General features: G+C 50.1%; 1 protein-coding gene across 1 annotated transcript in view; it reads right to left on the bottom strand.

Moving 5' to 3' along the window:
- Positions 1-1,763: 1,763 nt before the first annotated feature.
- LOC116957343 (solute carrier family 2, facilitated glucose transporter member 11-like) overlaps positions 1,764-12,015 on the bottom strand; it is a 39,534-nt gene continuing 29,282 nt past the window's right edge. The window contains exons 4-7 of the mRNA XM_076055719.1: positions 11,715-11,875; positions 9,754-9,878; positions 2,994-3,123; positions 1,764-1,912 (exon numbers count right to left, since the gene is read on the bottom strand). Of these exons, the coding sequence (XP_075911834.1) occupies positions 1,795-1,912; positions 2,994-3,123; positions 9,754-9,878; positions 11,715-11,875 (534 nt within the window). The 3' untranslated portion in view covers positions 1,764-1,794. The remainder of the gene's footprint in view (positions 1,913-2,993; positions 3,124-9,753; positions 9,879-11,714; positions 11,876-12,015) is intronic.

Raw genomic sequence — 12,015 nt, 5'->3', positions numbered from 1 at the left:
GTGAGGAGTGTGTGGAGGGTGTAGAGGAGATGTGGAGGAGTGTGTGAGTAGGTGTGTGAGGTGGGTGAGGGAGTGGGAGTGAGTGTATAGAGATGTATATAAGATAGATAGATAGGATATGATAGGTAGGTATGTGAGTAGATAGATAGGTATACTCGTCGTGTAAGTGAGTAAGTGTGTAAGTGAGTAAGTGAGTGTGTAAGTGAGTGTGTAAGTGAGTGTGTGAGTGAGTCAGTGAGTGTGTGAGTGTGTAAGTGAGTGTGTGAGTGAGTGTGTAAGTGAGTAAGTGAGTGTGTAAGGAGTGTGTGAGTGAGTGTGTGAGTGAGTGTGTGAGTGAGTCAGTGAGTGTGTGAGTGAGTGTGTAAGTGTGTGAGTGTGTGAGTGAGTGTGTAAGTGAGTGAGTCAGTGAGTGTGTGAGTGAGTGTGTGGAGTGAGTGTGTAAGTGAGTGTGTAAGTGTGTAAGTGAGTGAGTGTGTAAGTGTGTAAGTGAGTGTGTAAGTGAGTGTGTAAGTGTGTAAGTGAGTGTGTAAGTGAGTGAGTGTGTAAGTGAGTGAGTGTGTAAGTGTGTAAGTGAGTGTGTAAGTGAGTGTGTAAGTGAGTGTGTAAGTGAGTGAGTGTGTAAGTGAGTGAGTGAGTGTGTAAGTGTGTAAGTGAGTGTGTGAGTGAGTGTGTACAGTGAGTGTGTAAGTGAGTGTGTAAGTGAGTGAGTGTGTAAGTGAGTGAGTGAGTGTGTAAGTGTGTAAGTGAGTGTGTGAGTGTGTAAGTGTGTAAGTGAGTGAGTAAGTGTGTGAGTGTGTAAGTGAGTGACGTGAGTGTGTAAGTGAGTGTGTAAGTGAGTGTGTAAGTGAGTGTGTAAGTGAGTGTGTAAGTGAGTAAGCGAGTGAGTGAGTGTGTAAGTGAGTGAGTGTGTAAGTGTGTAAGTGAGTGTGTAAGTGAGTGTAAGTAAGTGAGTGTGTAAGTGAGTGTGTAAGTGAGTGTGTAAGTGAGTGTGTGAGTGAGTGTGTAAGTGAGTGTGTAAGTGAGTGTGTAAGTGAGTGTGTGAGTAGGTGTGTGAGTCAGTGAGTGTGTAAGTGAGTGTGTGAGTGAGTGTGTGAGTGAGTGTGTAAGTGTGTAAGTGAGTGTGTAAGTGTGTGAGTGAGTGTGTGAGTGAGTGTGTAAGTGTGTAAGTGAGTGTGTAAGTGTGTGAGTGAGTGTGTGAGTGAGTGTGTAAGTGTGTAAGTGAGTGTGTAAGTGTGTAAGTGAGTGTGTAAGTGTGTGAGTGAGTGTGTAAGTGAGTGTGTAAGTGTGTAAGTGAGTGTGTGAGTGTGTAAGTGAGTGTGTGAGTGAGTTGTGAGTGAGTGTGTAAGTGAGTGTGTGAGTGTGTAAGTGTGTGAGTGAGTGTGTAAGTGAGTGTGTAAGTGAGTGAGTGTGTAAGTGAGTGTGTAAGTGAGTGTGTGAGTGAGTGTGTGAGTGAGTGTGTAAGTGTGTAAGTGAGTGTGTAAGTGAGTGTGTAAGTGTGTAAGTAAGTGTGTAAGTGAGTGTGTGAGTGAGTGTGTAAGTGTGTAAGTGAGTGTGTAAGTGTGTGAGTGAGTGTGTAAGTGTGTAAGTGAGTGTGTAAGGAGTGTGTAAGTGTGTAAGTGAGTGTGTGAGTAGGTGTGTGAGTCAGTGAGTGTGTAAGTGAGTGTGTGAGTGAGTGTGTGAGTGAGTGTGTAAGTAAGTGTGTAAGTGAGTGAGTCAGTAAGTGTGTGAGTGAGTGGCTATCGAGCAGTGGAGAGAGCCCGGCCACCTGCGAGCGCGCGCGCGGCTCGTGGCGGTCTAGCAGCAGGTGCCGTGGACTCTCGGGCAGCCAGGGCAGCAGCAGCAGCTGCAGGGCGGCAGGGAGGCGGGCAGGGACAGAGCCAGGGGCCACAGATGGGGCTCGCCCATCACCTGCCTGGGGGGGGAGGGGTGGGGAGGGTGGGGGAGGGGGAGGGGATGGGGGGAGGGAGTAGAAGGGGAGGAGGTGGGGGAAGGAGGGGGGAGGGGGTGGGGGGAATGAGGGGGTTGGGGGTTGTGGGGTGGGGGGAGGGAGAGGGCGGGGGCACGGGGTGGTGGGTGAAGGTGGGGGTTGGGGGGAGGGGGTGGGGGGAGGGGATGGGGGAGGGAGTTGAAGGGGTTGGGGGAGGAGGGAGGGGGGGGTATGGGAGGGTTGGGGGGAGGGGTAGGGGGAGGGAGTTGAAGGGGTGGGGGGAGGGGGGGTATGGGAGGGGTGGGGGGAGGGGTGGGGAGGGGGAGAGTGAAGGGGAGGGGGGATGGGGGAGAGAGGGGGAGTGGGGGGAGGGGATGAGGGGAGGGAGTAGAAGAGGAGGGGGTGGGGGGTGGGGGGAAGGAGGGGGAGGGGTGGGGTGAGGGGGGAGGGGGATCGGTGGGGGGAGGGGAGGGTGGGGGAGGGTGGGGTGAGGGGTGGGGGGAGGGGTAGAATGGAGGGGGAGGGAGTAGAAGGGGAGGGGGCGATTGGGTGGGGGAAGGAGGGGGAGGGGGTGGGGGGGAATGTGGGGGTTGCGGGGAGGGGGTGGGGGGAGGGAGAGGGGAGAAGGAGGGGGAGGGAGTAAAAGAGGAGGGGGTGGGGGGTGGGGGGAAGCAGAGGGGGCGGGGGCAAGGGTGGGGGGTGAAGGTGGGGGTTGGGGGGAGGGAGTTGAAGGGGTTGGGGGAGGAGGGAGGGGGGTATGGGAGGGATGGGGGGAGGGGTGGGTGGGGGAGAAGGGGGGGAGGGGTAGAAGGGGTGAGGGGGGGGGAGGGAGGGGGGTAGAAGGGGAGGGGGGATGGGGTTGGGGGGAGGAGGGAGGAGGGGGAGGGGTGGGGGAAGGGTGATGAGAGGGGGGAGAAGGGGGGGGAAGTGTCACCTACTACACTACACTATACACTAAACACACACACACACCACCATCAAAATCACCACGACCACCATCACCACCACCACCACCATCACCACCACCCCCATTACCACCACCCCCACCACCACCCCGACCACTCACTTGAGCCCCACCAGCTGGCCCACGATGAGCCCGATGGTACAGAAGATGATGGTGGTCATGCTGAGGGCACCACGCTGACTCTGGAGGGCGCTCTCGCCGAGGTACATCGGCTGCAGATTCAACCCGATACCTGAGGCCACCCACAGGGTTTAGTGTCAATCACAGAGAGAGAGAGAGACTCACGCAGGGTTCAGTGTTAATCACAGAGAGAGACTCCCACAGGGTTCAGTGTTAATCACAGAGACTCCCACAGGGTTCAGTGTCAATCACAGAGAGAGACTCACACAGAGTTCAGTGTTAATCACTGAGAGAGACTCCCACAGGGTTCAGTGTCAATCACAGAGGGAGAGAGACTCTCACAGGGTTCAGTGTTAATCACAGAGAGAGACTCACACAGGGTTCAGTGTTAATCACTGAGTGAGAGACTCCCACAGGGTTCAGTGTTAATCACAGAGAGAGACTCACACAGGGTTCAGTGTTAATCACAGAGAGAGACTCTCACAGGGTTCAGTGTTAATCACAGAGAGAGACTCACACAGGGTTCAGTGTTAATCACAGAGAGAGACTCACACAGGGTTCAGTGTTAATCACAGAGAGAGAGACTCACACAGGGTTCAGTGTTAATCACTGAGAGAGACTCACACAGGGTTCAGTGTTAATCACTGAGAGAGACTCCCACAGGGTTCAGTGTTAATCACAGAGAGGAGACTCCCACAGGGTTCAGTGTTAATCACAGAGAGAGACTCACACAGGGTCCAGTGTTAATCACAGAGAGAGACTCCCACAGGGTTCAGTGTTAATCACAGAGAGAGACTCACACAGAGTTCAGTGTTAATCACAGAGAGAGACTCACACATGGTTCAGTGTTAATCACGGAGAGAGACTCACACAGGGTTCAGTGTTAATCACAGAGAGAGACTCACGCAGGGTTCAGTGTTAATCACAGAGAGAGACTCCCACAGGGTTCAGTGTTAATCACAGAGAGAGACTCACACAGGGTTCAGTGTTAATCACAGAGAGAGACTCCCACAGGGTTCAGTGTTAATCACAGAGAGAGACTCACACAGGGTCCAGTGTTAATCACAGAGAGAGACTCCCACAGGGTTCAGTGTTAATCACAGAGAGAGACTCACACAGAGTTCAGTGTTAATCACAGAGAGAGACTCACACATGGTTCAGTGTTAATCACGGAGAGAGACTCACACAGGGTTCAGTGTTAATCACAGAGAGAGACACAGGGTTCAGTGTTAATCACAGAGAGAGACTCACACAGGGTTCAGTGTTAATCACAGAGAGAGACTCTCACAGGGTTCAGTGTTAATCACAGAGGGAGACTCACACAGGGTTCAGTGTTAATCACAGAGAGAGACTCACACAGGGTTCAGTGTTAATCACAGAGAGAGACTCACACAGGGTTCAGTGTTAATCACTGAGAGAGACTCACACAGAGTTCAGTGTTAATCACGGAGAGAGACTCCCACAGGGTTCAGTGTTAATCACAGAGAGAGACTCCCACAGGGTTCAGTGTTAATCACAGAGACTCACACAGAGTTCAGTGTTAATCACAGAGAGAGACTCACACAGGGTTCAGTGTTAATCACAGAGAGAGACTCCCACAGGGTTCAGTGTTAATCACAGAGAGAGACTCCCACAGGGTTCAGTGTCAATCACCGATAGGGCTCAGCATTAATCACCGATAGGGTTCAGTGTCAATCACAGAGACTCACACAGGGTTCAGTGTTAATCACAGAGAGAGACTCACACAGGGTCCAGTGTTAATCACAGAGAGAGACTCACACAGGGTTCAGTGTTAATCACAGAGACTCACACAGGGTTCAGTGTTAATCACAGAGACTCACACACGGTTCAGTGTTAATCACAGAGACTCACACAGGGTTCAGTGTTAATCACAGAGAGAGACTCCCACAGGGTTCAGTGTTAATCACAGAGAGAGATTCACACAGGGTTCAGTGTTAATCACAGAGAGAGAGACTCACACAGGGTTCAGTGTTAATCACAGAGAGAGAGACTCACACAGGGTTCAGTGTTAATCACAGAGACTCCCACAGGGTTCAGTGTCAATCACAGAGAGAGACTCACACAGGGTTCAGTGTTAATCACAGAGAGAGACTCACACAGGATTCAGTGTTAATCACAGAGAGAGACTCACACAGGGTTCAGTGTTAATCACAGAGAGAGACTCACACAGAGTTCAGTGTTAATCACAGAGAGAGACTCACACAGGGTTCAGTGTTAATCACAGAGAGAGACTCACACAGGGTTCAGTGTTAATCACAGAGAGAGAGTCTCACACAAGGTTCAGTGTTAATCACAGAGACTCCCACAGGGTTCAGTGTTAATCACAGAGACTCCCACAGGGTTCAGTGTTAATCACAGAGACTCACACAGGGTTCAGTGACAATCACAGAGAGAGACTCACACAAGGTTCAGTGTCAATCACAGAGAGAGACTCCCACAGGATTCAGTGTCAATCACAGAGAGAGACTCAGACAGGGTTCAGTGTTAATAACAGAGAGAGACTCACACAGGGTTCAGTGTTAATCACAGAGAGAGACTCACACAGGGTTCAGTGTTAATCACAGAGAGAGACTCACACAGGGTTCAGTGTTAATCACAGAGAGAGAGTCTCACACAGGGTTCAGTGTTAATCACTGAGAGAGACCCACAGGGTTCAGTGTTAATCACAGAGAGAGAGACTCACACAGGGTTCAGTGTTAATCACAGAGACTCCCACTGGGTTCAGTGTCAATCACAGAGAGAGAGACTCACTCAGGGTTCAGTGTTAATCACAGAGAGAGACTCACACAGGGTTCAGTGTCAATCACAGAGAGAGACTCACACAGGGTTCAGTGTCAATCACAGAGAGAGACTCACACAGGGTTCAGTGTTAATCACAGAGAGAGACTCACACAAGGTTCAGTGTTAATCACTGAGAGAGAGACTCTCACAGGGTTCAGTGTTAATCACAGAGACTCCCACAGGGTTCAGTGTTAATCACAGAGAGAGACTCCCACAGGGTTCAGTGTTAATCACAGAGAGAGAGAGACTCTCACAGGGTTCAGTGTTAATCACAGAGACTCCCACAGGGTTCAGTGTTAATCACAGAGAGAGACTCCCACAGGGTTCAGTGTTAATCACTGAGAGAGAGACTCCCACAGGGTTCAGTGTTAATCATAGAGAGAGACTCACACAGGGTTCAGTGTTAATCACAGAGAGAGACTCACACAGGGTTCAGTGTTAATCACAGAGAGAGACTCACACAGGGTTCAGTGTTAATCACAGAGAGAGACTCACACAGGGTTCAGTGTTAATCACAGAGAGAGACTCCCACAGGGTTCAGTGTTAATCACAGAGAGAGACTCCCACAGGGTTCAGTGTCAATCAGAGAGAGAGACTCACACAGGGTTCAGTGTTAATCACAGAGAGAGACTCCCACAGGGTTCAGTGTTAATCACTGAGAGAGACTCACACAGAGTTCAGTGTTAATCATAGAGAGAGACTCACACAGGGTTCAGTGTTAATCACAGAGAGAGACTCCCACAGGGTTCAGTGTTAATCACAGAGAGAGACTCACACAGGGTTCAGTGTTAATCACAGAGAGACACCCACAGGGTTCAGTGTTAATCACAGAGAGAGACTCCCACAGGGTTCAGTGTCAATCACAGAGAGAGAGACTCACACAGGGTTCAGTGTTAATCACAGAGAGAGACTCACACAGGGTCCAGTGTTAATCACAGAGAGAGACTCACACAGGGTTCAGTGTTAATCACAGAGAGAGATTCCCACAGGGTTCAGTGTTAATCACCCATAGGGTTCAGTGTTAATCACCGATAGGGTTCAGTGTTAATCACCGATAGGGTTCAGTGTTAATCACCGATAGGGTTCAGTGTTAATCACCGATAGGGTTCAGTGTTAATCACCGATAGGGTTCAGTGTTAATCACCGATAGGGCTCAGCGTTAATCACCGATAGGGTTCAGTGTTAATCACCGATAGGGTTCAGTGTTAATCACCGATAGGGTTCAGTGTTAATCACAGATAGGGTTCAGTGTTAATCACCGATAGGGTTCAGTGTTAATCACCGATAGGGTTCAGTGTTAATCACCGATAGGGTTCAGTGTTAATCACCGATAGGGCTCAGTGTTAATCACCGATAGGGTTCAGTGTTAATCACCGATAGGGTTCAGCGTTAATCACCGATAGGGTTCAGTGTTAATCACCGATAGGGTTCAGTGTTAATCACCGATAGGGCTCAGTGTTAATCACCGATAGGGCTCAGCGTTAATCACCGATAGGGTTCAGTGTTAATCACCGATAGGGTTCAGTGTTAATCACCGATAGGGCTCAGCGTTAATCACCGATAGGGTTCAGTGTTGATCACCGATAGGGTTCAGTGTTAATCACTGAGTGAGAGACTCCCACAGGGTTCAGTGTTAATCACCGATAGGGCTCAGTGTTAATCACCGATAGGGTTCAGCGTTAATCACAGATAGGGTTCAGCGTTAATCACCGATAGGGTTCAGTGTTAATCACCGATAGGGTTCAGTGTTAATCACCGATAGGGTTCAGTGTTAATCACCGATAGGGTTCAGTGTTAATCACCGATAGGGCTCAGCATTAATCACCGATAGGGTTCAGTGTTAATCACCGATAGGGCTCAGCGTTAATCACCGATAGGGTTCAGTGTTAATCACCGATAGGGTTCAGTGTTAATCACCGATAGGGTTCAGTGTTAATCACCGATAGGGCTCAGTGTTAATCACCGATAGGGTTCAGTGTTGATCACCGATAGGGTTCAGTGTTAATCACTGAGTGAGAGACTCCCACAGGGTTCAGTGTTAATCACCGATAGGGCTCAGTGTTAATCACCGATAGGGTTCAGCGTTAATCACCGATAGGGTTCAGTGTTAATCACCGATAGGGTTCAGTGTTAATCACCGATAGGGCTCAGTGTTAATCACCGATAGGGCTCAGCGTTAATCACCGATAGGGTTCAGTGTTAATCACCGATAGGGTTCAGTGTTAATCACCGATAGGGCTCAGCGTTAATCACCGATAGGGTTCAGTGTTGATCACCGATAGGGTTCAGTGTTAATCACTGAGTGAGAGACTCCCACAGGGTTCAGTGTTAATCACCGATAGGGCTCAGTGTTAATCACTGATAGGGTTCAGCGTTAATCACAGATAGGGTTCAGCGTTAATCACCGATAGGGTTCAGTGTTAATCACCGATAGGGTTCAGTGTTAATCACCGATAGGGTTCAGTGTTAATCACCGATAGGGTTCAGTGTTAATCACCGATAGGGCTCAGCGTTAATCACCGATAGGGTTCAGCGTTAATCACCGATAGGGCTCAGCGTTAATCACCGATAGGGCTCAGCGTTAATCACCGATAGGGTTCAGTGTTGATCACCGATAGGGTTCAGTGTTAATCACTGAGTGAGAGACTCCCACAGGGTTCAGTGTTAATCACCGATAGGGCTCAGTGTTAATCACCGATAGGGTTCAGCGTTAATCACAGATAGGGTTCAGCGTTAATCACCGATAGGGTTCAGTGTTAATCACCGATAGGGTTCAGTGTTAATCACCGATAGGGTTCAGTGTTAATCACCGATAGGGTTCAGTGTTAATCACCGATAGGGCTCAGCGTTAATCACCGATAGGGTTCAGTGTTAATCACCGATAGGGCTCAGCGTTAATCACCGATAGGGTTCAGTGTTAATCACCGATAGGGTTCAGTGTTAATCACCGATAGGGTTCAGTGTTAATCACCGATAGGGCTCAGTGTTAATCACCGATAGGGTTCAGTGTTGATCACCGATAGGGTTCAGTGTTAATCACTGAGTGAGAGACTCCCACAGGGTTCAGTGTTAATCACCGATAGGGCTCAGTGTTAATCACCGATAGGGTTCAGCGTTAATCACCGATAGGGTTCAGTGTTAATCACCGATAGGGTTCAGTGTTAATCACCGATAGGGCTCAGTGTTAATCACCGATAGGGCTCAGCGTTAATCACCGATAGGGTTCAGTGTTAATCACCGATAGGGTTCAGTGTTAATCACCGATAGGGCTCAGCGTTAATCACCGATAGGGTTCAGTGTTGATCACCGATAGGGTTCAGTGTTAATCACTGAGTGAGAGACTCCCACAGGGTTCAGTGTTAATCACCGATAGGGCTCAGTGTTAATCACTGATAGGGTTCAGCGTTAATCACAGATAGGGTTCAGCGTTAATCACCGATAGGGTTCAGTGTTAATCACCGATAGGGTTCAGTGTTAATCACCGATAGGGTTCAGTGTTAATCACCGATAGGGTTCAGTGTTAATCACCGATAGGGCTCAGCGTTAATCACCGATAGGGTTCAGCGTTAATCACCGATAGGGCTCAGCGTTAATCACCGATAGGGTTCAGTGTTAATCACCGATAGGGCTCAGCGTTAATCACCGATAGGGTTCAGTGTTAATCACCGATAGGGTTCAGTGTTAATCACAGACAGGGCTCAGCGTTAATCACCGATAGGGTTCAGTGTTAATCACCGATAGGGCTCAGCGTTAATCACCGATAGGGCTCAGTGTTAATCACCGATAGGGTTCAGTGTTAATCACCGATAGGGTTCAGTGTTAATCACTGAGTGAGAGACTCTCACAGGGTTCAGTGTTAATCACCGATAGGGCTCAGTGTTAATCACCGATAGGGCTCAGCGTTAATCGATTTTTCCAGACGAGGGCACTGAGGAGTCACCGCTGTTGATGCCCATGACGAGGCGCCCGGCGATGAGGAGCTCGAAAGATTCGACGGCACGGCTGAGGCCCATCATCAGCGCCGCGGAGATCGTGAAGGCGTTGCTGGCGAGCAGTCCGTTCCGTCTGGAGCGTCGCTCCGGCGGCGACGGCGGCGGCATCGTCATCATCGTCGTCGTCATCGTCGTCATAATCGTCATCATCATCGTCATCATCATCGTCGTCATAATCGTCATCATCATCGTCATCATCATCGTCATCATCATCGTCATCATCATCGTCATCATCATCGTCGTCATAATCGTCATCATCATCGTCATCATCATCGTCGTCATAATCGTCATCATCATCGTCATCATCATCGTCATCATCATCGTCATCATCATCGTCGTCAACATCATCGTCATCATCGTCATCATCGTCATCATCATCGTCATTGTCATCATCGTCATCATCATCGTCATCATAATCGTCATCGTCATCATCGTCATCATCGTCATCATCGTCATCATCATCGTCATTGTCATCATCGTCATCATCATCATCATCGTCGTCATCATCGTCATCATAATCGTCATCATCATCGTCATCATCATCGTCATTGTCATCATCGTCATCATCATCGTCGTCAACATCGTCATCATCGTCATCGTCGTCGTCAACATCATCGTCATCATCGTGGTCATCATCATTGTTATCATCGTCATCGTCGTCGTCAACATCGTCATCATCATCGTCATTATCGTCATCATCATCATCGTCATAATCGTCGTCATCACCATCATCGTCATCATCGTCGTCATGGTCATCATCATCGTCGTCCTCACCATCATCGTAGTCATCGTCATCGTCATCACCATCATCGTCATCACCATCATCGTCGTCATCGTCATCATCGTCGTCGTTATTATCATCATCATCGTCATCATCGTCGTCATCACCATCATCAGCATCGTCATCGGCGTCATCATCATCGTCGTCATCATCATCGTCGTCATCATCATCATCATCGTCATCATCAGCAGCAGGTCACTCACCTATAGACCTAATTACTCACTCATCCACTCACTCACTCACTCTCATCCACTCACTCATCCACCAATATCACTCATCCACCCACTCACTCATCCACCCACTCACTCACTCATCCACTCTCTCACTCACCAACCCACTCACTCATCCACCCACCCACCCACTCTCATCCACTCACTCACCCACTCACTCACTCACCCACTCATCCACTCACTCATCCACTCACTCACTCACTCACCCACTTTCATCCACTCACTCATCCACTCATCCACTCACCCACTCACCCACCCACTCAATCATCCACTCACTCACACACTCATTCATTCACTCAACCACTCACCCACTAACTCACTCATCCACTCACCCACTAACTCACTCATCCACTCACTCACTCACTCACCCCGTCACCCCCTCAGCCACTCATTCATCTACTCACTCATCCACTCACCCCCTCACTCATCCACTCACCCCCTCACTCATCCACTCACCCCCTCACCGACCCCCTCACCCACTCACCCACTCACTCACCAACTCACTCACCCACCCACTCACCCACTCACTCACTCACCCACTCACTCACCCACTCACCCACTCACTCTCTCACTCACCCACTCACCCACTCACTCACCCACTCACTCACCCCCTCACCCCCTCACTCACTCATCCACTCACTCAATCACTCACTCATCCACTCACTCACTCACCCACCCACTCACCCACTCACTCACTCACCCACTCACTCACCCACTCACTCACTCACTCACCCACTCACTCACCCACTCACTCACCCCCTCACCCACCAACTCACCCCCTCACTCACCCACTCACTCACTCATCCACTCACTCACTCACTCATCCACTCACTCACTCATTCATCCACTCACCCCCTCCCTCACCCCCCTCACCCCCCTCACCCCCCCCCCCCCTCACCTTCCCACCCTGACTGCGAGGGGCCCCGCCAGCAAGGCCCCCAGAAGGCCCCCAGCCGTGTAGGCGGCCACGACGAGAGACCAGAGCAGAAGCAGCCCGGCTGGGCTCACCGCCTCGCCGTGGCGAGACAGCCACGTGGCGTTCATGAACTCCTGCACGGCCTGGAGGCAGCGGCAGCAGCAGCAGCATCAGCATCAGCAGCAGCAGTAGCATCATCATCATCAGTAGCAGCATCATCATCATCAGCATCATCATCATCAGTAGCATCATCATCAGTATCATCATCAGTAGCATCATCATC

This window comes from Petromyzon marinus, chromosome 72, assembly GCF_048934315.1.
Source record: "Petromyzon marinus isolate PM22_M1 ecotype Great Lakes invasive population chromosome 72, UKy_Petmar_22M1.pri1.0, whole genome shotgun sequence".
Classification (NCBI taxonomy): Eukaryota; Metazoa; Chordata; class Hyperoartia; order Petromyzontiformes; family Petromyzontidae; genus Petromyzon; species Petromyzon marinus.
The sequence above is the reverse complement of the archived record's forward strand: the minus strand, read 5'-3'. Positions and strand labels throughout refer to the sequence as shown.